This window comes from Staurois parvus, unplaced genomic scaffold (assembly GCF_062004578.1).
Source record: "Staurois parvus isolate SC_StPar_1 unplaced genomic scaffold, SC_StPar_1.0 ptg000655l, whole genome shotgun sequence".
NCBI lineage: Eukaryota > Metazoa > Chordata > Amphibia > Anura > Ranidae > Staurois > Staurois parvus.
In genome coordinates, this window is record NW_028318451.1 from 1,219,633 (window position 1) to 1,246,979 (window position 27,347).

At 40.5% G+C, this 27,347-nt stretch overlaps 1 protein-coding gene across 1 annotated transcript in view; it reads left to right on the top strand.

Moving 5' to 3' along the window:
• Positions 1 to 27,347, top strand: part of LOC149448846 (interferon-induced, double-stranded RNA-activated protein kinase-like) — a 175,280-nt gene that overhangs the window by 81,973 nt on the left and 65,960 nt on the right. The window contains exons 10-12 of the mRNA XM_089694190.1: positions 6,701 to 6,756; positions 6,858 to 6,917; positions 19,392 to 19,514. Of these exons, the coding sequence (XP_089550316.1) occupies positions 6,701 to 6,756; positions 6,858 to 6,917; positions 19,392 to 19,514 (239 nt within the window). The remainder of the gene's footprint in view (positions 1 to 6,700; positions 6,757 to 6,857; positions 6,918 to 19,391; positions 19,515 to 27,347) is intronic.

Here is a 27,347-nt window from a genome sequence, read left to right on the forward strand (position 1 = left end):
CGCAATCACGCAGTTACAATGTTTTCCTTGCACCATAGCAGGACCTGATTTTAACACTACTCTAGCAAACAACAAGCAGCCTACCTGCATTTTCTCGGACAACTAATAGCTTTAATAAAGCCATCACTGCCCAGGGTTTAAAAAAATGCCACGCTCCATCTCCAGTTCCACCAGGCTCCATCTCCAATTCCTACCTGAGCTAGATCCCAATGTGGCCACCCTAGAAGTAGCAGACATAGATGAGAATGAAGAGGACCTATGAGTGGCGTTAGAGGAGGCCTCAGAGAATCATAGTGGTTAGCACTTCTGCCTGGCAGCACTGGGGCCATTGGTTCAATGGTTGGAGTTAGGGACCTTACACTTTAAAGCATCTTTAGAGCAGGGACTGATGTGAATGTACAATATGTTTGTAAAGCGATGTTTAAATTGTTGGTGCTATATAAATACCAAAAATAAATTAATTTCTCTCCCCCACACTCCTTTTTAAACCTGATACTTCGGTTGTACACCGTATGCTTGCCAATGTGGATATGCGCACTTCTGTGCGCAAAAGCTTCTCAGCATTGTTGCGCTTCAATCTTTTCTGTCTTGCCATGTCTCTTTGGGTACAAAGAAGTCGGCTAAAGCTAAAAAGACATTACCCATTCATGAAGAAATAGAATGGGCAATTTATGATCGTTGGGTCAATCAAGGAAAGATTGTCACTCCTTTGAAAATCATTGTCAGACTCCCCAGCCAGTGGAAAAAGAGTTCACAAAGAAATGGACTGTTCTGGTAGTTTACCCTACCATCTCAGTCTTAAACAAACCTCACTCTTCCAACTGAAGATGTTCCTTCCTCCTTTCAAAGTTTCTGCTTATAGAACGTTTCAGAAGCTCTTAAAAGCTCTCTAGCCTTTCAGGCCTAGCTCTGCAACCAGCTGCGATTTCTGTCTACCACACAGCAACTAGCTGGATTAAGATAATGACCAACTGACACGATCCTGTCTTTAAGCACCAGGCTTTCACAGAACATTTACAGCAATTCCCTTCTGCATGGCTCTTTTGTGTCGATGCTTTAGAACCGCTTATGATGCAAATCTCCAGTATGGCTCTAATCTCCATCCACATACAAAAAAACTTGTAACGTAAAGCCTGGTGAGCTAAAGATGCCCGTAAAAGACACCTCACATGTATGCCCTTTGAAGACAATATGTCTGTTTGGTGAGGCAGTCGACATGTTCATCAAAGATGTGACTGGGTGGCAGGTTGTTTCATAGCAGAAAGTTACCCCCCCCCTTCCTCGGGAGCCTCTACCTCACCAAGACGCAGAGCAGCTCAACGTTTACCTAAGCTTCCACCAAGTTCAGCCCTTCCTTTCAGCACACGACTTGGCCCACAAAGCCAACCCATGCTTCCCCAAAGCCTTCTTCCCATTGAAGGGGCACTGTTACTCCTAAGGGTGCTGGGATGTCTGATACAGTTTGCTTTGTCTCAGACATCCTAGACCTGGTGTGTTCAGTTGTTGGTTTTAAAGGAGTTCAAAACTCTTACCCCTTCACCGCTTTCTGCTCTCAAATCAACCAAAATCTGCCCAAGGACAGTCAGATTTGCAGAATACCCTGAATCCTCTCTTGTTCCAGGGGGTGGTTGTTACTGTATCTCTAGAAGACAGGTTCAAAAGCTTCTATTCAAATGTCTAGAAGTATTAAGTATACACGTCTTTCCTCTGGGAATGGGGGTCGATCCTGGACTTAAAATTTCCCAGTACCACCAGTGTACTGCGGGATTTAGTGCTAATGTCATCTGTTAGGTGTAGTGCTGCACACTCTTTCCTGCAATTCAGCCTAGAGGAGGCACCATCTTGCTGCTGCTGCTACTTCTGCTCCTACTGCACCATGTGGATCTCTGGTCTCATTCCACTACTCAGCTGGTAAAATTAAGAATGAACACGGTTCCATATGGACCCAACATTTTTTGGAATTAACTTTACACCTGTCTAAGATGCAGTTCATATGGGCTACTTTGTGATATTTAATGACCTCTGGCGGGGATATTTCACCTTTAACCTTGGGTAGTGATAGAAGAGAGCTTATTCTGTGGGATTGGTTGGCAAACAAAAATTTCCTAAATTCCCACTTTACCTGAGAGGAATATTTTGGGGGTCCAGATTGGAAGAGTCTGGAAGATGTACAGAAGCCTGTGTGATACATTCACTTTAAGTACATTATTCCTTCCGAACCAGTAAAGAAGTATGGAGGACAATCTAGCTAGATCTTTATGAATTTGAGGTAGAAATGGAAAGAAAGTTGGAGCTAAACATATCCTCTAAAAGAAAAAAATTCTAAGGTATTTTTATATGTGTTTGAGATCATTTAAACAGAAAACGTGCTTTGAGGGACTGAAGCACGGATGTGGGAACGTAATTTTCAGCTCTTTAGATTTTTGGAGATTACTTTTGAAATTGAAAGGCCGCTATATGTTTGATATCCCACTGGTAAGTTAGAGAGGTCTGAGGTTATGCGGTGAAAAACAGGAAGTCCTCTGCATAACCTGATAGTTTATGTTCCCCACCTTTTGTAACAATGTTGCTAATAATATTAGAGTTGCCCTGATCCAGCTTAGCAATTGCTCCAGAGTCGGTCAGTATAAGGGGGGATTGTGAGCAACCCTGTCTGGGTGCATTTTGAAGCACAAAGGATTTAGACAGCATATCATTAATCCTAACTCATGTTGTTAGATGGGAATAAGTTGCCTTCATCCACTTGAGGAAATTCCAGCCGAGAACCATATCGCAGAGGACAGCCATCATAAAGGATCAGCCCACCCAGTCAAATGCTTTTTCTGAATCCTGCTTATGTTCACAATGGATATAACTTGGAGCACTTGTTGTGGTTATCCTTTGCTTCCTGCAATGGAATAAAGCCAGCCTGGTGTGGGTTAATCTTGTTGGGTTTAACAGTAAGGAACTTAGAGTCTAAGATTTAAGTAAAACACTTTAAATCTACATTTGGCAAAGAAATGGGTCAGAAATTAGCACATTGTCTGTGGTCCTTACCCTTATTTGGTACCACAGTGATTGTGGCTCACAAAGTGTCATCTAAGAGTTGCTCCCCATGCAGGATATTGATAAAACTGGTCTCAAGAGGGTCAGCAAATGTCTTACAATAAGTAATGGTAAACCCATCCGAGCCTGGGGCCTTATATGGTGTGAATCCTGATAAAGCTGTCAACCATGCTTCCTCTGATTGTCACTCCAAGGAGTGACAGTCCTCTCAGGAGAGGCAGGGAAGGTCTGAGGATGAAAGATATTGTGCGTTTTTTTTTTCCCTCTAAAGAGTAGCTGGGAACTCTTAAAACCCTCCCATTTATGGTGCTGAGTGTGTCCCCATTGACCACACTGGTTTTACTGATGTCACTCCTTTTTGAATCTTCCCAGCTTGTGATCTCCCCATCAAGATATGAGAGTTAACCACCTTTTTTTCCCCACTTTTTATACTTGCAAGAATTGCCCATCACTGGATGGGCCCTGTACTCCTCTAGAATGTCAGCAGGTAGACCACACTAGAATCCTGCTGCAAGTGCCTCCTGTGGGGGATATTGTAAGCCTGGAGGTCTCCATGGAATCTGACTGCCAAGTGTGGGGTCCTTTGCCTACAGACGTTTACAGCCTTTTGAAGAAGTTTTTTAGGATTCTTTCCTCGTTTTTACTCCCAATCAATGAAAAGCTCCTATTGGGGGATTTGAGTTGTCTATCCCTCCCCTCCTTGAGAGAGAATATGGCATTAATTTGGAACAAGGTGGTTGATTCCTAGAATCATATGTGAAGTAACTAATTGGGTAGCTAAGCAGTGTTGTCACTCAACAGACATGCTCCAGAACAGGCATCCCTAAATGATGGACCTTGGTCTGAATCTGGACCGAGTCACTGTCCCATCTGGACAGTTGCGGTCCCACCATTTAGGAGTTGCTTCTTTCCTCCAGCCTCCACTGCTGTCCTTCTCACAGCAGAGCGGGAGGTAGGACAGCTCTGGATGGAAGGCAGGATCTGCTTAGTTAATTTTTAAAGTTAACTAGGTGATTGGTTGCTAGGGCAAAGGGTGGTCCTAGCAACCAGTCACCAGCTTGTTAATATGAAAAATTAACTCCGGCAGCACTTGCTCCTGCCCTCCATGTAGAGCTGTCCTGCCTGCTGCTTTCTGCTCTGTGTACTCATGTAAGGTAGGGGCAGCGGACTTGGTTGGTGGGGGGAGGGAATGTGAAGTGGTAGAGAAGGACACCGCTGTGGAAGGGGGCAGATGTGAAGAGGGGCAGAGAGGGTGATGTGATGTGGGAGAGAAGGACACCACTGTGACATGGTTATGTAAAGGGGGGCAGAGGACGACGCTGTGGCGGTGGGGAACTGATGTGAAAGGGGCAGAAGACACTGCTGGGTGGGGGGTTGATATGAAAGGGGGCCAGAAGACACTGCTGTGGGGGAAGGGGATGATGCAAAAGGGGGCAGAGAAGGAGACCACTGTGGGTGGGAGATTTGAAAGAAGGGCCAGAAGACACTTCTGTGGTGGAGTGATATGAAGAGGGGCAGAGGACATCATTGCGGGGCTGTGATGTGAAGGGAGGTAGAGGACATGGCTGTGGGTGGGGTGCTGTGAAAAGGGGTAGAGGAGACTGCTGTGGGGGTAGAGGGTGTGATGTGAAAGGGGGCAGAGGACACCTCTGTGGAGGGAGGGGAGGAATGATGTGAAATGGGGCAGAGGACAATGCTGTTGGTGGGGTGATAAGGGGGCAGAGGAAACGCTGTGGAAAGGGGGGGGGGATGTTGTGAGTTTGTGTTATGTGATAGGGGCAGATGATACTGCTGTGGGGGCGGGGGGGGGGGGTTGATGTGAAGGTGGGGAAACCAGGATATGAAGTGAACAAGACAAGACTGTAAAGGGGGGATTGGTAGGGGGGAGACTGATGACACTAATGCGACAACAGGATTGTGATATAAGCGAAGGGGAGCTGTGATGTGTAGGATCACACAAATATGCAATTCAGACCTCGACTGGATGAAAATTTTACTAATCGGATGTCTGTGAATTTTAATTTAGTACCCTTGCTGTAGATTCTGAGTGCATGGATTTTGGTTCACCCTTCAAGTTGAGTGGTGATTCTGTTGGAATGCAAAGTACTCAGTCCTGCCCAATACCCTCTTTTCCAGGGGGGATTCCACTTGTTCACTGTACTTTCCCCTTTAGGATCTCTTCAGGGCAGGTCCGCCTAATTTTAGCTTTGCTATCTTGCCATAAGATTGGTTCTGTGACTAGGAAGTCTTATCCTTATGATAGAAAATGTATCCCTTTTTCCAGAATTAAGAGTACAAGACCTGAGCCTTCCCTGTCATTTAGACTGGTGGTCTCTTCTTTTGAACTTTTTTTTTGTCCAGAGCAATAAATGGACCCAGCACTGAATTAATTCCATGGTTGCCAACATCCCAAAAGTTATATATGCAGAGGTAAATTCCCCAACAATTTGTTTTGGGTTTGCCTAAAAAGTCCCAATCCAAATTGTGGCCTAATTCTGATGTACTGACTTGCCTCATCAGCCATCTCATTTCTTTTTGGAAAGTATACAAACTGAAGCATTTAGTAAGAGGCATGGCAAGTTTTTTTAAATTGTAATTTTTTAATTGTAATTTTTTTTAAAATGAATAAATTGAATAAAATGTGTTTTTTTTTTTCCACAATTGTTTTTACATACTGTCACCTGTGCAGTACAGTGTCATCATATGACTGGTGTGGTGGCAATCAAAGACACCACGGTGACTGGTGATGGTGTGTTAAAAAAAAATAAAAAAATACATTTTTCAAACTTTTTTTTTTTTCATTTTTAAACAATTTTGGCATTCATTATTATTTTTAACACTGTACTACTCTAGGAGTGTGATCAGGGATTTTTTTTACACTTTGCTATTGCAATAAAGATCATTGTAACAGCAAAGTTTTCAACTGTCATGAATGGGTTTTATTCATGACAGATGTGATCACTAGTGATCTGTGATTGGCTACACAGGGTGCTGTGATTGGTCCAGGTACCATGTGACAGCTGTGATCTAATCACAGCATAGAAAACCCTGTGTGACTGGTGGAAGAATTTGGAAAGATTATATGTTACAAGCTTGTTTGTTTGTTTGTTTTTATGGACATTTTTTAGCATTGCATGTGTTGATTGAAGCCTTTTGATTGTATGGGTAGTCTCACTTTTTGCAATATCTAAAAGTTCCAAAAAAATTTTTTTTTTCAGTTTTAAATCACTACAATAGTAGCTATTTGCTGTTTATATATTATGGTGGTCTCACTTATAGCACTTCACTTTTTTTTGTTTGTGTTTTGTTTATTCTTTGTGAATTAATCTTAGTGTTCATCTGCAGAGTACATAAGGGGTTTGCTTTATTTTTTTTCACTACGCTGTCCCTTTTTACACACACACTTTTATGTATGAAGGAGAATTTCAGCGAACAGGCATCAGCAGAAGAGACACATCCTACTGACTGTAAAATGTCCCTTGTGATGATTTCAGTGTTTTTTTTGTTTTTGTTTTTTAATTTTGACTTCACTTAGACATGGGGTGCTATTTGCTGGTTGGCTAATAGGAGATGTATACGAATTGTGAGCTGTTTTTAATTTTTAGGCTCTCATGAAACAATTGCTTTTCTAAAATTAAGTTTTAATTTTACTTAGATAACAGTTCAGCCTTCATGCACTGGAACCCCAGTTCCCCCAAGCAAACCTCACAGGTAAATTTTAGTTATGCCCTGTATTTTATTCAATTATGTGTGTTTAATAAAAGTTTACTTTTTTAAATGTTTACTACTGTATGACTTTCTTTTCCTTTAAGGCGAATAGCAGCCAATTTCTCTAATCAAGAACAAGTAAATAAAACCACTGAAGACAAATTGTAAGTCCGTATCTTCTTGATTGTGGCCTATGCTTGTGTCAAAAATGCAAAATCTTACACTAAATATTTTTTTCATTTTCGTTCACATGGGCTGAATAGTGGTGGTAAGAACAGGGAGTTGAATTGCATTTTTAATGCCTACCTAACATGACAGGCACTTGGGTCCATTCACACTACCACGGCTGTGGTGCTTTCTGGTGCACAAATCAACCCCTTCACGCCTAAGGGTAAAACAGATCTTAACCACTTGCACTACTGAGGATTTACCCCCCTTAATGACCAGACCTCTTTTTGCTACTCGGCACTGCACTGATTCAACTGATAATTGCACGGTCATACAATGCTGCACCCAAACGAAATTTACGTCCTTTTTTTCACACAAATAGAGCTTTCTTTCGGTGGTATTTGATCACCTGAGCGCTTTTTATTTTTCACGCTATAAACAAAAAAAGACAGAAAATTTTGAAGAAAAACAATATTTTTTTCAGCTATAAAAAATATATAGTAAACTCAAAGATAGTTATAAATTTAGGCCAAAATGTATTCTGCTACATGTTTTTGGTAAAAAAAAATCCCAATAAGTGTATATTGATTGCTTTGTGTGAAAGTTATAGCGTCTCCAAACTATGGTATAGATATTAAAATTTACACCATTTTTTTGCTATACAGCGCTGTGCTAGTTTAACGGACAATTGCGTGGTCATGCAATACGGTACATAAATGAAATTTATGTCCTTTTTTCACACATAGAGCTTTCTTTTGGTGGTATTTGATCACCTGTGCACTTTTTATTTTGGGCGCTATAAACAAAAAAATGTTTGAAGGAAACTTTTTTTTTTTTTTTTTTGTTTTCTAAAAACTATATTTTTTTCATTTCGGTCATAACAAATATCCAAAAAAACTAAAATTTTGTCATAAATTTAGGCCTAAATGTATTCTGCTACATGTTTTTGGTTAAAAAAATCCCAGTAAGTATATATTTATTGCTTTGTGTGAAAGTTATAGCGTCTACAAACTATGGTATAGATAATGGAATTTACACAGCTTTTACTTTCTGACTGCTCATCACATTTCTTGAGTTGTTAAAATACCAGGATAGTACAAACACCCCCAAATGACCCCTTTTCAGAAAGTAGACACCCTAAGCTATCTGCTGAGAGGCATATTGAGTCCATGTAAGATTTATATTTTTTTCCAAAAGTTTCTGGAAAATGACAAAAACGTTTTTTTCTTTTACACAGAGTTGTCATTTAAATTATTTATTTCTCGCACAAGCCATGGGTATATCTAGAATTACACCCCAAAATACATTCTGCTACTTATACCGAGTATGGGGATACCACATGTGTGGGACTTTTTGGGAGCCTAGCCACATAGAGGAGCCTGAAATCCAATGACCACTTTGAAAGCCTTAAGGTGCGTAACTTCCTCATTTCACTTCCTCAATACCTATCACAGTTTTGAACGCCCTGACCTGCCAGGATAGCACCAAATGACCCCTTTCTGGAAAGTAGACACCCCAAGAAATTTAAAAAGAGGCATGGTGAGTATTTTGCAGATCTCATTTTCTCTCACAAGGTTTTGAAATATAAAAAAAGAATAGAAAAAATATGTTTTTGTTTTTTTTCTTCATTTTCCAGAAACTTGTGGCAACAAATGAGATCTGCAAAATACTTACCATGCTTCTTATCAAATTCCTTGGGGTATCTACTTTCCAAAAAGGGGTCATTTGGGGGGGGTGGGGGGCTTGGTGCTATCCTGGCATTTCAGGACCTCCGAAACTGTGATAGGTAGTCAGGAAGTGTAATGAGGAAATAAAGCCCTTTAAAAGCCTGAAGGTGCTTATTGGATTTTGGGGTCCTGTACTTGGCTACACTGCCAAAATGTCTCTCACATGTGGTACCCCCATACTCAGGAGAAGTAGCAGAATGTATTTTTGGGAGTAATTCCACATATACCCATTGCATGTGTGACCAATAAATCATTTAAGTGACAATTTTGTGTAAAAAAAAAAATAATTTTTTGTCATTTTCCAAAAACTGGTGGTAAAAAAATAAATTCTTCTATTGATTCAACATTCCTCTCGGCAAATAGTTTGGGGTGTCTACTTTCCAAAAAGTAGTCGTTTTGGGGGGGTGGGGGCGTTTTATGCCCAGCATTTGTAGTTTATGCCACACATCATTCACTCTTCTAACCACCTGAAGATCAAGCCTTCTCTGACACTTTTTGTTCACATGAAAAAAATCTGTATTTTTTGATAGGAAATTAATTTAAACCCCCAAACATTATATATTTTTTTTTAAAGCAGACACCCTAGTGAATAAAATGGTGGGTACTACAATTTTTTTATGGCACATAGTACTCGGGCACCGATTTTTTTTTTACTTTTAATGCAGAAAAACATAATATATTGGCCAACTATTTAGTAAGATATAAAAGATGATGGTATGCCGAGTAAATAGATACTAAACATGACATGCTTTAAAACTGCGCATCCCCCGTGAAATGGTGACAAACTGCATAAAGTTTTAATATTTATAGGCAACACTTTAAAAGTCTTTAAAAGCTACCATGTTAGATTTACAGAGGAGGTCTACTGTTAGAATTACTGCCCTTGATCTGATGTTCATGGCGATACCTCACATGTATGGTGCATCCGCTGTTTACATACCGCCACAGGATCAACGCTTGTGCACACAGGTGTGCGTGCATGGGAGGGGCGAGGTTTTTTTTTTTGTTTTTTATTTTAAGTAATTTTGATGTTTTAAATTATTTTTACACTGTACCTTTCATTTTTTTTTTTTTACTTTGATCACTTTTAATGCTATCACAGGGAATGCAAATATCCCCTATAACTTCAATGGCCATTGTCAGATATTCTTTTTTGAGAAATCTGGGGTCTATCAGACACTAGATATCTCTTCTGCCCTTACATTATCTAATCGAACCAAATTGGTGTGATCAGATGCTTTCCCAATTTACAAATGGTGCGGTTTATATCCTGCAAAACTGAAGTGATGAAATGCTCGGTGCTTCCGAATTCTAAAACTATAGAGATGTTTGGCACCACTCAGGTCTCCAATCAGCTCTATGGTCAGCTGGCAGAAACACCGGCTGCATTCTCAGGTTCCCCCGATGGCACGAGAAGGCCGTGGAAGGCAGCGGGGGAGGGGGGCATCCTCTCCCGCTGCTTGTAAAAGCAATCCTGCACCTAATTAGCCACTAGGATTGCTTTTACATGAAAGCCGATCGCCGGCTGAAAAAAACGATACCAGGATGATGCCTGCAGCTGTAGGCATCATCCTGGTATAACCATTCAAAGTCCAGTGATGTACCAGTACGTCGCTGGTCCTTGTTGGGTGTATATGCTATGTTCTTTTTTTTTTTTTTTTTTTTTTTTTTTGTATGCAGCCTGTAGACTGAATGGAAAAAAAAGAGAAGAAATTTCTGCCAGAAAAAGTGTGTGGTATGCCCACCATTAGAATATACTGCCCTGCATCCACCCACTTCTAATGATGGGCACACATTAGGTCACACTTTGCCACAAGCGCCAGTTCCAAGATTGAACAAATGTCTAAATAGTGGAACGCTTGAATAAAAATTATCCAAGTATACCCCATATGGAAAAAGGATGACACCAAGTCCCAAACTATCTTGCCACTGCTTCCAATGTAGTCTGGGCATCCGGGGGGCTCCACGTGACTATCTTTTCCCTCCGAAACTTATAAGTATAGCCTGTTGTCCTCTCACAGGTCTTCTACATCTTGACCCCATATCTGGCACACTTGCTGGGGAGAAATTGTTTGAATGCTAGGCGGCCAGAAAAATTAATGAGGGACTCCTCAATGCAGATGTTTTGCTGGGGAGTATAGACATCTGCAAATTTTTGGCTAAGGTGATTTGCGAGGGGCTGAATTTAGTGTAGCCGGTCAAATTCAGGGTCACCCCGAGGATGACAGAGTGTATTGATGTTGAAATGCATAAAACACATTATACTCTCATATCTATGCCTGGCCATGGCAGCAGAGAACACGGCATTAGATGAATCGGGTCTGCGGACTAATACAAATGGAATTCATTTCTTTTAGTAATGCCCATGTTGAGGGTTTGGCCCCAAAAAAATGTAAATTCAAAAACCGTAATGAGTTTCCATGCGACTGGTCTGGCAAGGTTTGAATTTTGGTTGGCGGTGATAAAATGTTGTGCATATAAATTGCTTTGATCCACAATCAACGCATACAGATATTCTGTGAAAAACCGCTCCAAAAATCAAGGGGAGGAGTTAAATATTCTATTTCCAGCTGAATTCCAGGTTGGGCAGTGAATGGGGGAAGTACGGGTGCTGCAAAATTTGTGGGCTGCCAATCAGGATTTGCAAGCACATCCGGAAGGATATTAGGGGCTCTATGGGCCTGTGTGCGAATTCTTGGTGGCTGCGGGACAATACTTGTGCTTGCCACCGCACCGGCTTGTACTGGACTTATGGGACTCGCCACGTCACCAAGTCATACTGCAGTGCTGGTATTATTATTATAATTATTATTATACAGAATTTATATAGCAGCAACAGTTTGCTCAGCGCTTTACAATATAACGGGAGACAATATAGAACAATACAGTTCAATACAAGAGGGTTAGGAGGGCCTGATCCTGGGAGCTTACAATCTAAGAGATCTGTGAAAGACCAAGATGTACTAGACCGCTGGTGCTCGCCAGTTCACCAAAAGGTAGCACGGCACTAGTACTGGCATTCTTCTGTATATGAGAGTCATCAAAATTTATTGACAAGTGCTAACAGAGATCAGGCCTGATTCTGTGAACATTGCGGATTTGTGTGCAATGTATCAAGTGACGGGGACCTACTGACACGGCACTTGCTGGGGGAGAAGGGGGGGGTAAGCGTAGGGGCTAAACGCAGGAGCTGGCAGGTGCCGGGGCTGATCCTGCTAACGCTGCATTTTTGGGGACGCTATAGTAATGTGAACGCTGGTATAGTGCTGATCTGATCAAAGATATTGATCCGTTCAGACGCTACACTAGCAATGGAGGATTATTGTGCATGAGCGTGTTCCTGGCAATCAAGAGGTTAAATGTGATGACTGCTGTACTGACAGGCAATCTGACGCTATCTGGGAGGGGTGTGAAAACCACGGGAGCACAAATCATGTATAAATGTATGTGATTTTGCGCACCCATGCCGCCCTGTAGCAGTATTTCTGCTATAGGGTGGTCAAGAAGCGGTTACAGAAGAGGTTTGTGTTGCGGCGCTGCTTTATTATAACTGACAGTTGCATGGTCATGCAACACTGCACCCAAATTAAATTTACGTCCTTTTTTTCCCACAAATTGCGCTTTCTTTCGGTGGTATTTGATCGCCTGTGCAGTTTTTATTTTTTGCGCTATAAAAAAAAAAGGCTGACAATTTTGAGGAAAAAAAAACAATATTTTGGACTTTTTGCTATATAACATGTCCAGTAAAAAAATTTAAAAATCAAATTTCGTCATAAATTTCGGCCAAAATGTATTCTGTGACATGTCTTTGCTAAGGTCCCTCTGCTTAAGAAAGCACATGTCCAGGCCCGTCTGAAGTTTGCCACTGAACATCTGAATGATGCAGAGGAGGACTGGTTGAAAGTGTTGTGGTCAGATGAGACCAAATTGAGCTCTTTGGCATCAACTCAACTCGCTGTGTTTGGAGGAGGAGGAGGAATGCTGCCTATGACCCCAAGAACACCATCCCAACTGTCAATGGTGGTGGAAACCTTCTGCTTTGGGGGTGTTTTTCTGCTAAGGGGACAGGACAACTGCACTGCATCAAAGGGACAATGGAAGGGGCAATGTACCGTGAAATCTTGGGTGAGAACCTTCTTCCCTCAGCCAGGGCATTGAAAATGGGTCATGGATAGGTGTTCCAGCATGACAATGACCCAAAACACATGTCCAAGGCAACAAAGGAGTGGCTCAAGAAGAAGCACATTAAGGTCCTGGAGTTGCCTAGCCAGTCTCCAGACCTTAATCCAACTGAAAATCTATGGAGGGAGCTGAAAGTTTCCCTCATGAACATGCAAATCGGTGCATAATTTGTCAGACATGCATTTCTTTAGAATTTTTTGTTGCTATTCTGTCTCTCAGTGTTACAATACACCTACCATTTTTAGACCAATCATTTCTTTGTGAGTAGGCAAACATTCCAAATCAGCAGGGGATCAAATACTTATTTCCTTCACTTTTTCCGCCAAATTGAGTTGACCTATTTGTTACATGCTCCCTTTATTATAGCAAAACTTAAAGCGGTTATAAAAGCTAAACATTTTTACCATAATGCATTCTCTGCATTAACATAAAAATTGTTTAGGCATCAGTATCGTACCCTCACCCCCTCTTATACATACCTGAGCCCTCATTCAATCCATCGCTGCACTCATCTGCAGAGGCTCTCCTTCACTTCCTGGTCTCAGGCTTTGCTAAGGCAGTGGGAGCTATTGGCTCCTACTGCTGTCAATCAAAGCCAGAGACACGGGGGTGGGTCCTGCTATCTGTATCTATAGATGCAGGCAGCAAGGCTTTGAAGCGAGCCTGCATGAGTGCCCCCATAGGAAGCAGCTTCCTGTGGGGGTACTCACTGGAGAAGAAGAGCCAGGACCTCTGGGGGGGGGGGGGGGGGGGAGACCCAAAAAGAGGCTGTTTAGGGCTGTTCTCTTCAATTCCAGTGCACAAGGCAGGTACGTATAAACCTGTTTGTCGTGGTTTTTTGTTTTTTTTTTAAATTATGCATTAACAATCACTTAAAAATATTTGAAAATTGCTGGTTACCTATTTTAAGTACTTTTTACTTGCTTAAAAATCCTATCAAGCTCAACCTGCTTTGCAATGTTTAGCAGGAGGCTATAGAGTAGAGTTTAACATAATTAACAGTGTCTGTAGTATGTTGGCAGAACTTCATTATCTGTTCTAAATTAGATTTGAACACTGTCTATCCTAATAAAGTATAAAAAATTTTGAAGCTGGCCTCCTTATTATATGTTAATAAAGGCTAGCGCAGAAATTCGACTAAAGATAGTTAATTTAGAGGTTGCAAAATAAATTACTGTATCACCCAAAATATGGCTTCCATTCAGTAGCCCAAAGAGGCATACAAAAAAGAAGGGTTTGTGAAAAGAAATTCACAGGAAAGCGGCTACACTATGAACAGAATGTGATACTCAGAAAAAATTCCAAAAATTATGCTTTATTACATATAAATATTTGACATATGGGCAGTTGCCCTGGTTACCATCACCTCAGTATGAGACAATATACACACAGACCTAAAACCATATAAAATCACCAAGACCGGTCTAAATAAATGTGCTGCCAAGACAATGACAAAAATGTCTAAAGTCTTTGCCGCACTGGCACATAGGTTAACACTTCCCAAAGGAGGTGTACACAGAAATTATACCATAGGTATACAGCGTCACATGTAATAAATGTAAAGACATATGTCATAACCATATAGGTTCTATCCCAAAGAGGGGATTTCCCAAAAATTATACCAAAGGTATGAAATATCACATGTATGCATTGCGGCGAGCACAGTGTGCGTCAGAAGAGAGGCATAACCATAAGCCTATATAAGGCAGCAAAAGGATATCATATATAAAATGCAGTACAGTCCCATGCCGGTACATGTGGTTGGGGCCCATTCATCTGTAATAGAAGTGACTGATATTTAGGACTCTTTAGATGTAAATAACGCCCCGATTGTTGCCTGGATGGAGAAACAGATGCAGATAGCAGGACACTGCTTTAAGTGATGACTTCACCACAATATGTGGACTACACATCACTTGTTGTTGAAAACAAGATAAAGCCCAGCGGCTCCTCCGCCGTGGGCTTTATCTTGTTTTCAACAACAAGTGATGTGTAGTCCACATATTGTGGTGAAGTCATCACTTAAAGCAGTGTCCTGCTATCTGCATCTGTTTCTCCATCCAGGCAACAATCGGGGCGTTATTTACATCTAAAGAGTCCTAAATATCAGTCACTTCTATTACAGATGAATGGGCCCCAACCACATGTACCGGCATGGGACTGTACTGCATTTTATATATGATATCCTTTTGCTGCCTTATATAGGCTTATGGTTATGCCTCTCTTCTGACGCACACTGTGCTCGCCGCAATGCATACATGTGATATTTCATACCTTTGGTATAATTTTTGGGAAATCCCCTCTTTGGGATAGAACCTATATGGTTATGACATATGTCTTTACATTTATTACATGTGACACTGTATACCTATGGTATAATTTCTGTGTACACCTCCTTTGGGAAGTGTTAACCTATGTGCCAGTGCGGCAAAGACTTTAGACATTTTTGTCATTGTCTTGGCAGCACATTTATTTAGACCGGTCTTGGTGATTTTATATGGTTTTAGGTCTGTGTGTATATTGTCTCATACTGAGGTGATGGTAACCAGGGCAACTGCCCATATGTCAAATATTTATATGTAATAAAGCATAATTTTTGGAATTTTTTCTGAGTATCACATTCTGTTCATAGTGTAGCCGCTTTCCTGTGAATTTCTTTTCACGAACCCTTCTTTTTTGTAGCGCAGAAATTCCCCTGTCTGAGTGGGAACAGACACTGTTAGATTATCGAGAAACACTTGCAATCTGCCAAAATACCTCCAAAAATTTATAAAAGGTAAGAAATATTTACGTGTAATGTATTTATGTATGCTTTGTGAATGAGACACATAGCAAAATATAGTGAGGCTTTCTCAAATTTTCCTGCAAAAGTGGAAATACACCTTAAGATGGAAAGAGAAAGGATGAGACAAGTTCTTGGCCGGGAGGAAAGTTTCTCTTTTTTTTAATATCCTACTAAAACCCCTTTCTTTGGGAGCGTTTTTCTTCATTTTACTGCTCTGGCTCATTCAGGATTGACACTGTGATGGTATTAGAAAATTAAATGTATGGAATGGGAATCTGGATATTTTGGTGAGGCAGTTGGAATCAATCTACTGTAAACATGCCTCCTCTCTCTATGTTGCAAGCAGCTTTGCTTTGACCTAGAACTTGCCCTTTGAACTGAGGCTTAATTTATTGGGCTCACATTGTGTCTTGTTAATCATCCATTGTTTGTCCCTTTTTTTTTTTTCTTCTTTTTTTTTTTAGGTGTCATGACTAAACAGAAATAGCTTAGAGCAACATAATTTATACACATATATAAACTGTGCACAAACACATCAACCACTGTAGAAAAAAAGTGTCTCAAAACAACTGGATCCATTATCCAGGTGTGCCTTTTGAACACCAGTGTGAAAAATGTGTTTTGTTCCAAAGCTTTGTTATTAAAAAATAGTCCCACAGTAACACCAGTACACGCCACAATGTGATATTACAATGCGCTCACCTCAACATTTGACCTCTTACCATAAATGAGGTCAAATAATGCTTTTTCACCCTCCCATGGGTTAATGCACAAACATAAAGTCGATCCCTTATTTGATCCGATATGCATCACATAAAAAAAATGTAAAAAAAAAAAAAAGTTCTCACTGTGTTTGTGGTGAAATCACCTACTCCGTATTTAGCTGGCAACTTGATTTGTTATATGGTTTTGTTATCATTTATTTAAGGACTGTGCAGGTTTGTTTTTCACTTTTTTATGACTGAATAACCAGTCTGTAAAAACTCTTTATTGCACTTTTTAATTTTTTTTTTATGCACAGCTTTAACTCTGCAATACAAATTGCTTTTGCTTTTTGAGCATTGCTGAAAAAAAGTAAATGTTCCAGCTATCTTAGGAAGTTTCTGACCCAAATTCTGGGAATTCAGGAACGCACATCTTTCTGTGACAAGAACATCGTGAAAAGATGCACAACATCTTCTTCACAACTCTTATTAGCTTTGACAGTATTTACAATGCATCTCTCATTCCCACTAAAAGTAGCACCAGGTAGACCCCTTACCTCCTTAAGCACTCCCACATCCTTTTCTAAACACCTCTTACAGTTGATTTACTAACTAGAAGGTGACTTATCCTGTGAAACATCATTCTTCACACCTGCCTGGTTTGTGTCCTCAGATATACATTTTCCCTTTAGCAAAGCACTTTTGCTTCTCAGACCTCTGTAATGTGCCCAGAAGGGGGACCATTCTCATAAATGGCTTCACTTGCAACTTCTGCATCATGATCTCATCCAGAAAAAAACACTATAGGTGTTCTACAAGGACATACCTAACACTTTGTTTATGGTCTCTATTCTTCACTCAACAGGCCCAACACATGTCCACACTACTCTGCTTCTCAGAAAGAGGTGCCTGTTTACAGGGTGGCACAACAGAGCACACTGGCTTATTTAGCTTCCTTATCTTAGACCAGGGGTGGGTAACCTTTGAGAGGTGGTGATCTACCTGGACACTATGAAAGAGGTCAAAGGTCACCAGGGTGCAGCATTTTTTTAAGCCACCAATTAAAAAGACCACATAAAGAAACCTAGAAAAATCTACTAATACACTACTATTAATGTCACTGTAAAAATGTAAACATAGCCTAACTTAAAAGTTAAGTTTAGTGAGAAACTTGACACTCCCTTTAATTCACCATGGGAAGGCTAGAGGGTCAGAAGGGCATTATGCTGATCAGGAGGGCACAGAAGTTGTTTTTGAGTGGTGCATGGAAGCTGCAATGACAAACTGCATGTTCTGGCTTTTATCCCCCCAGGCAATTCTCTCCTCTCTCGTCTTCTCAAATATCACCCGCAAGCCCTTTGGATCGGGTGGGAGGGCTGGCAGGGTTGAGCTCACAACACTCGGGGGAAGAGCTCGAGCAAGTTTGGACAAAAGCCCAAATCCGCCTGAGCTTTTTCAGATGCTTTCCCCGCCCCGCAGCTGCACGTATGCAAGGGGTGGGGGGCACTCTCTGTCTAGGATTGGGTGAGCATGCACCTGTGCTGCTCTGCCTCTCAGGGAAAAGGACTGGATCTGCAACACTGGGAGGTATTTGCAATCCACCTGTCATCTGCCAGTGATCTACGGGTTGCCATCCCCTGTCCTAGACTGAAAGGCAAAAGAAAAACATGGTAAGAAAACTGGAAATTCACATACAAGTCGGACACCAAACCAGCTGCCACAGATTACAATTAAATACAACTGCCAAACAAGTTTTTAGTTGTCAGTTGCGCCAGAACAGGAATAGAAGGGAGATTTGGGACATTTTGTATATGTGACTATTGCCTCAGAGGAGATTTACCTCACTGGAGAGATTGGGAATATTTTACTAAAGGAATAGGCCTTCTTTTACAGGTAAGCCATCTGTGTGGAACCATGTCACATGCTTTAGCAAAGTTTAAACACACTACATCCTCAGCCACCCAAAGACTTTGGCCTACTGATTTACTGATGTACGATCATTTACTGATGGATACTCAGGAACTTATGATGCCCATGTGCAAGGGGCCAAAAACTGTGTGTAAAGAGCTGAGTAATGTTGAGTAAAGCATATAGACGAGTTAAATTCTTCTTCATTAGCAGTATTGTAACATACTTATTCGCGTAAACATTCTTAGGCCCCTTGCACAAGAGAGTGATAATTTACTGATGTTTACTCAGGAACTTGTGCAAGGGGCTAAAAACTGTGTGTAAAGACCTGAATAATTTCGTGTAAAGGTGTATAAGTGTATAGACTAATAAGGACAAGTAAAATTCTTCTCCATTGCCAGTGTTGTAATATACTCATGTATACACGCGTAAACATCCTTGTAGACGAGTAAGCACGTGACTCCACTCACATTTCTATTTTTGTTTTACTGCTCTGTACTCACACTGCATTACTGAGCTTTATTCAGTTTTATGCAGTCTCCAGTAGACAGCAATGCATCTCATTTAATATCAGTAAAAAAAACTCAGCATTTTTCACTCCTGTATGCAATTGGCCTAAAAGCTGAATTCAGGTTATGGCTTTTTTTTTTCCTTTTTTCTCAATGAATGCAAGGTGTTCTTTGAAGTAGGTGGTGAAGTGGAGCAGTGATGTCATGATCTCTACCTCATCCAGTCAGAGAAAGCTTTCCATTAATTGAGAAAAATGCAAGGAATTTTGTGAGTGATCCCCTGTGCTCTGTTCACTATACAGCAGGGCAGTTGCTCTGCATGAGACCTGGAAGGTAGCGGTGATCACTGTTGTAGTGCTGACTGCTACAGTGATTCTCTGCTTCCACAGGGATTCCACAGGTATGGCATATGCATACTTATATTGGTTCAAGTTGACTAATATAACTATGCAAGTAAGCCCAGACTTCAGCTTTACCATGGGTTTTCAAAAAGCATATTGTTCCTAGAATGAGATGGCATGTCTAGAAATTGCAGGAAATTAAAGCACCGTTAGGTTTCAGTTTACATCCGGAAAATGCCAGCTTTTCTTTCCAGTTAATTTTTTTTCTTTAGTTTTATTCACTTGTATGCATTTTCAATTATTTTTTTCCTCAGATTTCTTCAGGATTTTGAGAACATAGTAAGACTTGTTTCTGGTGGATTTGGAACAGTTTTTAAAGCAAGAAAAAAAATTGACCAAAAGGACTATGCTGTTAAAAAAGTTAAGCAGCGCTCAGAGTAAGTTGACCTGATTGAAAGGGGGGAAAAAAAATATTTTTAAAGAACTGTTTTGACATTGCATTTGAGCATGGAAAAGTTTGTATACATAGCCCAGTTTGCAGGGGGAAAAAAAAAATGTTCCTGTAAAGTTAACTATATGGGAAGAGGAACCTGCTAACTTTACATCTTATTAGTGCACATGAAACTGTTCTGGAATCTGCAAAATCAGAAATGGGAATCTTTTAGCCCCTAAAGAAACGGTATAATATGCTGTCAAAGTGTTCCACTTATCACACAGTATGGTACAGTGACAGCTTTGGGAAATAGGAAAAAGTTATAGAGAATAACACGCACAAACACCCCCCCCCCCCCCCCAATGCAGTTATATAATGGACAAACAGACATTGTTTCACAAAGCAATAAAAGGTTTGCTTTTATATAATTTTCCATAAACATTCCTGTGTGTAAGCTTTTCTTTACTTTAAATTGTGCATTTCACAATACAATCATGTAGTTTAAGAATGAGCTCTTATGTCTCATTCATATGGACAAAAAGAGCACTTCTGCAAGATTCACCTGGCAAGTATATTGAGACAACCTGCAGTCACGATCTCAGCTATTCTAATCATTGGCAGCCACTAAACCTGTGCAAATGAATGACTGACAGGCTGAAAAGAGCAGGGGTTGTATGCATGTGTCCGCACATTCAGCAGTTACATGCAGCCTCTGTGTCCAGGGCCAGACATCTGTCCCTAAACTGAGCTAACCTCTGGATGCACAGATACATGCTTAACTGCAGGCAACACTTTTGTTACAAAAAAAAACCTTCCCCTCTGGGTGATCTATGTACATTGCAAGGATTTTAACAGACTTTGTTGCAGTCCTACCATTTGTTATTCTGAAGAAATAGATGTTTGTTTGTCTGTGTCCATGTGCAGAGTGAATCTGTATGGGAGTGGTTTTATAATTATTAATCCTCTGCTGCACCTGCAGGACTCTTAAGTAAATTGGCAAGGTCTGCATCCCTTTAGATGTGATCTTCCATAGATCAAGTGATCTCCCATAGACATTTTTGTTGCAAGGGATGCCAAAACTCATACTTGTATCTTAGTGAAAACTTCTGGGAAAATCAGCCAGTCACTCAAGCAGGAAATGACATTTTCAGGGGGCGTTCTGTACACCATCTGTGCACAGAACACCTCCAGGTATCCATATTGCATTGCATTTTACAGAAAATTACAGCACTGCAGATTAGAAAGGAAAGGTAATTATTAGTAACATTCAATTACAATATGTGTTGAGTCGCAATTGTAAATGCTATATTTTTTTTTGCAAATTTATTTTTTTTTAGCACAAAAGTGGAATTACCCTTTAATCCTGTCATTCAATTGTACAGGCTTGGTGACCACAGATACTTGCCTTTTAACATTCTTAAAAATCCTACATAGCTGTTCTTTCTATGTACTGTTAAGGAGGGGGCTGGGAGTAAAGCTTAACAAAAATAACCCCGTCTGTCATGTGCTGGAAGATCTCCATTATCAGTTGTAAACTAAATTTTAGCATTGTCTGTCCTAACGTGGACAAAGATCTTACGGTATGGGTGGTGCATAATGCACTTCTTCAGTCTGTCCCCACCTAAAGGGTAACTCCTTTTATGTGACTTAAGTTAGCAAATTTATGTGTGTGTGTGTCTATATATACATACATACATACATACATACATACATATATACAGTTGTGTTCAAAATAATAGCAGTGTGTTGAAAAAAGTGAATAAAGCTCAAAATCCTTCTAATAGCTTTTATTTCCATACAAACAAATGCATTGGGAACACTACATATTCTATTCCAAATCAAAACATGAAGAAAAATATATCAAATTTTTGTTGTTCCTCTAAAAAAATTGAAGAAAAGTGAATATTAGACTGTTCAAAAAAATAGCAGTGTTTGTATTCTTCTTTACAAACTCAAACATTCACTATACAGTATAAACTGAAAAATGTTTGAAGATTTAGCTTTCCTTTGAATCACTTAATTAATATTTAGTTGTATAAGCACTGTTTCTGAGAACTGCTGTACATCTGTGTTGCATGGAGTCAACAAACTTCTGGCACCTGTGAACAGGTATTCAAGCCCAGGATGATTGGACTGCATTCCACATTTCTTCTCTATTTCTTGGTTTTGCCTCAGAAACTGCATTTTTGATGTCACCCCACAAGTTTTCTATTGGATTAAGATCCGGGGATTGGGCTGGCCACTCCATAATGTCAATCTTGTTGGTCTTGAACCAAGATGTTGCACGTTGACTGGTGTGTTTGGGGTCGTTGTCTTGTTGGAACACCCATTTCAAGGGCATTTCCTCTTCAGCATAAGGCAGCATGACCTCTTCAAGTATTCTGATGTATTCAAACTGATCCATGATCCCTGGTATGCGATAAATAGGCCCAACACCGTAGTATGAGAAACATCCCCATATCATGATGCTTGCGCAACCATGCTTCACTGTCTTCACAGTGTACTGTGGCTTGAATTCAGTGTTTAGGGGTCATCTGACAAACTGTCTCCGGCCACTAGACCCAAAAAGAACAATCTTACTTTCATCAGTCCACAAAATGTTGCACCATTTCTCTTTAGGCCAGTCAATGTGGTCTTTGGCAAATTGTAACCTCTTCAGTACGTCTTTTTTTCAACAGTGGGACTTTGCGGGGGCTTCTTGCAGATAGCTTGGCTTCACATAGGCATCTTCTAATTGTAACAGTACTCACAGGTAACTTTAGACCTTCTTTGATCTTCCTGGAGCTGATTGTTGGCTGAGTCCTTGCCATTTTGGCTATTCTTCTATCCATTCGAATGGTAGTTTTTCGCTTTCTTCCACATCTTTCAGGTTTTGGTTGCCATTTTAAAGCATTTGCGATCATTTTAGCTGAGCAGCCTATCATTTTCTGCACTTCTTTATATGTTTTCCCCTCTCCAATCAACTTTTTAATCAAGGTACGCTGTTCTTCTGAACAATGTCTGGAACGATCCATTTTCCTCAGAATTTCAGAGAGAAATTCACTGTAACCAGCATGTACAACATTTGCTGCCTTCCTTCCTTAAATAAGGGCAATAATTGCCACCTGTTTTTCAAAGAATGAATGACCTCACTAATAGAACCCCACACTGCTGTTATTTTGAACATGCCCCTTTCAATTAGTGATTCAATTACACAGAATCAGCAGCATGCATGTCATGACTGTTGGGTCTGTTGGATTTCTATTACTCTACTACACCTGCTAGTAAAGTATTTGCCATGTAGAAATATCATTTCTACCAAAAACAGTGATCAGATTAGCGATGTCTGACTGCTATTATTTTGAACACAACTGTATATATATATATATAGCGCATACAACTGTGACTCAAGTCATATTGTAATTGAATGTTATTAAAAATTACCTTTTCCTTTTCAGTCTGCATCGCTGTCATTTTCTGGGAAAGGTAATGCAACATGGCTGCCTGGAGGCGTTCAGTAAACAGATGGTGTATAGAACGCCCCCTGAAAATGTCATTTCTGGTTAAGTAATTTTGCTCACTGATGGTTTGATTTTCTTTTGCAGGAAAGTCACTCTACCAGTCCCTCCCGCTGAGCTATTGTGTTCTCCCAGTGGGGGGGGGGGGGGTTATGTAGAGCCTTGGATCAACTTGGGTACAATTAGCCTGCCCATCTACAGTATGGTTTAAATCTTTGACCGTCTATGGTCGGCTTTAGAAATTGGTTTCTGGGGACTAATCACAACATTATAGAAACTAACCACAGCAATGTTCATGTTACTTTCAGCTAGTTATTTCCCTCATTGTCTCCTGGCTTATGTGGGCCAATTTGGGAATTTGTTTGATTTTGAGTTTGTTTTTGACAACTAAGCAAAAAACAAAAAAAGTTCATAATTCATCCCACTAGCATTAATTCATTGAAATAAATAAAATGTTTTATTTATTTATATATATATATATGTGTGTGTGTGTGTGTATATATATATATGTGTATATGTGTGTGTGTATATGTGTATGTATATATATATATATATGTGTATATATATATATATATATATATATATATATATATATATATACACACACACTCACCGGCCACTTTATTCGGTACACCTGTTCAACTGCTTGGTAACACAATCTGCTAATAATCAGCCGATCACATTGCAGCAACTCTATGCATTTAGGCATCTAGACGTGGTGAAGACAACTTGCTGAAGTTCAAACTGAGCATCCGAATGGGGAAGAAAGGGAATTTAAGTGACTTTGAACGTGGCATGATTGTTGGTGTCAGGCGGGCTGGTCTGAATATTTCAAAAACTGCTGCTCTACTGGAATTTTCACACACAACCATCTCTAGGGTTTACAGAGAATAGTCCGAAAAAGAGAAAATATCCAGTGAGCAGCAGCTGTGTGGACGAAAATGCCTTGTTGAAGTCAGAGGAGAATGGGCATTCGATTTCAGCTGCTACAATCAGATGGCAGAGTCAGAATTTGGTGTAAACAACTTGAAACCATCCTGCCTTGTATCAACGGTTCAGGCTGGTGATGGTGTAATGGTGTGGGGGTTATTTTCTTGGCACTAGCAAGGTGTACCTAATAAAGTGGCGGGTGTGTATGTATGTATATTTATATATATGTATGTGTGTGTATGTATGTGTATGTACAGTCAGGTCCATAAATATTGGGACATCGACACAATTCTAACATTTTTGACTCTATACACCACCACAATGGATTTGAAATGAAACAAACAAGATGTGCTTTAACTGCAGACTGTCAGCTTTAATTTGAGGGTATTTACATCCAAATCATGTGAACGGTGTAGGAATTACAACAGTTTTCATATGTGCCTCCCACTTGTTAAGGGACCAAACGTAATGGGACAATTGGCTTCTCAGCTGTTCCATGGCCAGGTGTGTGTTATTCCCTCATTATCCCAATTACAATGAGCAGATAAAAGGTCCAGAGTTAATTTCAAGTGTGCTATTTGCATTTGGAATCTGTTGCTGTCAACTCTCAAGATGAGATCCAAAGCGTTGTCACCATCAGTGAAGCAAGCCATCATTAGGCTGAAAAAACAAACCCATCAGAGAGATAGCAAAAACATTAGGCGTGGCCAAAACAACTGTTTGGAACATTCTTAAAAAGAAGGAATGCACCGGTGAGCTCAGCAACACCAAAAGACCCGGAAGACCACGGAAAACAACTGTGGTGGATGACCGAAGAATTCTTTCCCTGGTGAAGAAAACACCCTTCACAACAGTTGGCCAGATCAAGAACACTCTCCAGGAGGTAGGTGTATGTGTGTCAAAGTCAACAATCAAGAGAAGACTTCACCAGAGTGAATACAGAGGGTTCACCACAAGATGTAAACCACTGGTGAGCCTCAAAAACAGGAAGGCCAGATTAGAGTTTGCCAAACGACATCTAAAAAAGCCTTCACAGTTCTGGAACAACATACTATGGACAGATGAGACCAAGATCAACTTGTACCAGAGTGATGGGAAGAGAAGAGTATGGAGAAGGAAAGGAACTGCTCATGATTCTAAGCATACCACCTCATCAGTGAAGCATGGTGGTGGTAGTGTAATGGCGTGGGCATGTATTGCTGCCAATGGAACTGGTTCTCTTGTATTTATTGATGATGTGACTGCTGACAAAAGCAGCAGGATGAATTCTGAAGTGTTTCGGGCAATATTATCTGCTCATATTCAGCCAAATGCTTCAGAACTCATTGGATGCCGCTTCACAGTGCAGATGGACAATGACCCAAAGCATACTGCAAAAGCAACCAAAGAGTTTTTTAAGGGAAAGAAGTGGAATGTTATGCAATGGCCAAGTCAATCACCTGACCTGAATCCGATTGAGCATGCATTTCACTTGCTGAAGACAAAACTGAAGGGAAAATGCCCCAAGAACAAGCAGGAACTGAAGACAGTTGCAGTAGAGGCCTGGCAGAGCATCACCAGGGATGAAACCCAGAGTCTGGTGATGTCTATGCGTTCCAGACTTCAGGCTGTAATTGACTGCAAAGGATTTGCGAGCAAGTATTAAAAAGTGAAAGTTTGATTTATGATTATTATTCTGTCCCATTACTTTTGGTCCCTTAACAAGTGGGAGGCACATATGCAAACTGTTGTAATTCCTACACCGTTCACCTGATTTGGATGTAAATACCCTCAAATTAAGGCTAACAGTCTGCAGTTAAAGCACATCTTGTTTGTTTCATTTCAAATCCATTGTGGTGGTGTATAGAGCCAAAAATGTTAGAATTGTGTTGATGTCCCAATATTTCTGGACCTGACTGTATATCTGTGTGTGTGTGTGTGTGTGTGTGTATATATATATATGTATGTATGTATGTATGTGTGTATATATATATATATATATATACATATATATATATATATACAGTCATGGCCGAAATTGTTGGCACCCTTGATATTTCTCCAGGAAATCATGTATTTCTCACGAAACGTATTGCATTAACACATGTTTTGCTATACACATGTTTATTCCCTTTGTGTGTATTGGGACAAAACAAAAAAAGGGAGGAAAGAAAGCAAATTCGACATAATGTCACACAAACCTCCAAAAATGGGCTGGACAAAAGTATTGGCACCCTTTCACAACTGCGGATAAATAAGAATGTTACAAGCATGTGATGCTCCTGTAAACTCACCTGGGGCAAGTAACAGGTGTGGGCAATATAGAAATCACACGTGAAAGCAGATAAAAAGGAGAGACGTTCACTTAACCTTTGCATTGTGTGTCTGTCTGTGCCACACTAAGCATGGACAACAGAAAGAGGAGACGAGAACTGTCTGAGGACCTGAGAACCAAAATTGTGGCAAAATATCAACAATCTCAAGGTTACAAGTCCATCTCCAGAGAACTAGATTTGCCTTTGTCCACAGTGCGCAACATTATCAAGAAGTTTGCAACCCATGGCACTGTAGCTAATCTCCCTGGTCGTGGACGGATGAGGAAAATTGATGAAAGATTGCAACGCAGAATAGTCCGGATGGTGGATAAGCAGCCCCAAACATGTTCCAAAGACATTCAAGCTGTCCTGCAGGCTCAGGGAGCATCAGTGTCAGCGCGAACTATCCGTCGACATTTAAATGAAATGAAACGCTATGGCAGGAGACCCAGGAGGACCCCACTGCTGACACAGAGACATAAAAAAGCAAGACTACAGTTTGCCAAAATGTACTTGAGTAAGCCAAAAGCCTTCTGGGAAAACGTCTTGTGGACAGATGAGACCAAGATAGAGCTTTTCGGTAAAGCACATCATTCTACTGTTTACCGAAAACGGAATGAGGCCTACAAAGAACAAAACACAGTACCTACGGTAAAATATGGTGGAGGTTCAATGATGTTTTGGGGTTGTTTTGCTGCCTCTGGCACTGGGTGCCTTGACTGTGTGCAAGGCATCATGAAATCTGAGGATTACCAAAGGATTTTGGGTCGCACTGTAGGGCCCAGTGTCAGAAAGCTGGGTTTGCGTCCAAGATCCTGGGTCTTCCAGCAGGACAATGACCCCAAACATACGTCAAAAAGCACTCAGAAATGGATGGCAAAGAAGCGCTGGAGAGTTCTGAAGTGGCCAGCAATGAGCCCAGATCTAAATCCCATTGAACACCTGTGGAGAGATCTTAAAATTGCTGTTGGGAAAAGGTGTCCTTCCAATAAGAGAGACCTGGAGCTGTTTGCAAAGGAAGAGTGGTCCAAAATTCCGGGTGAGAGGTGTCAGAAGCTTATTGATGGTTATAGGAAGCGACTGATTTCAGTTATGTTTTCCAAAGGGTGTGCAACC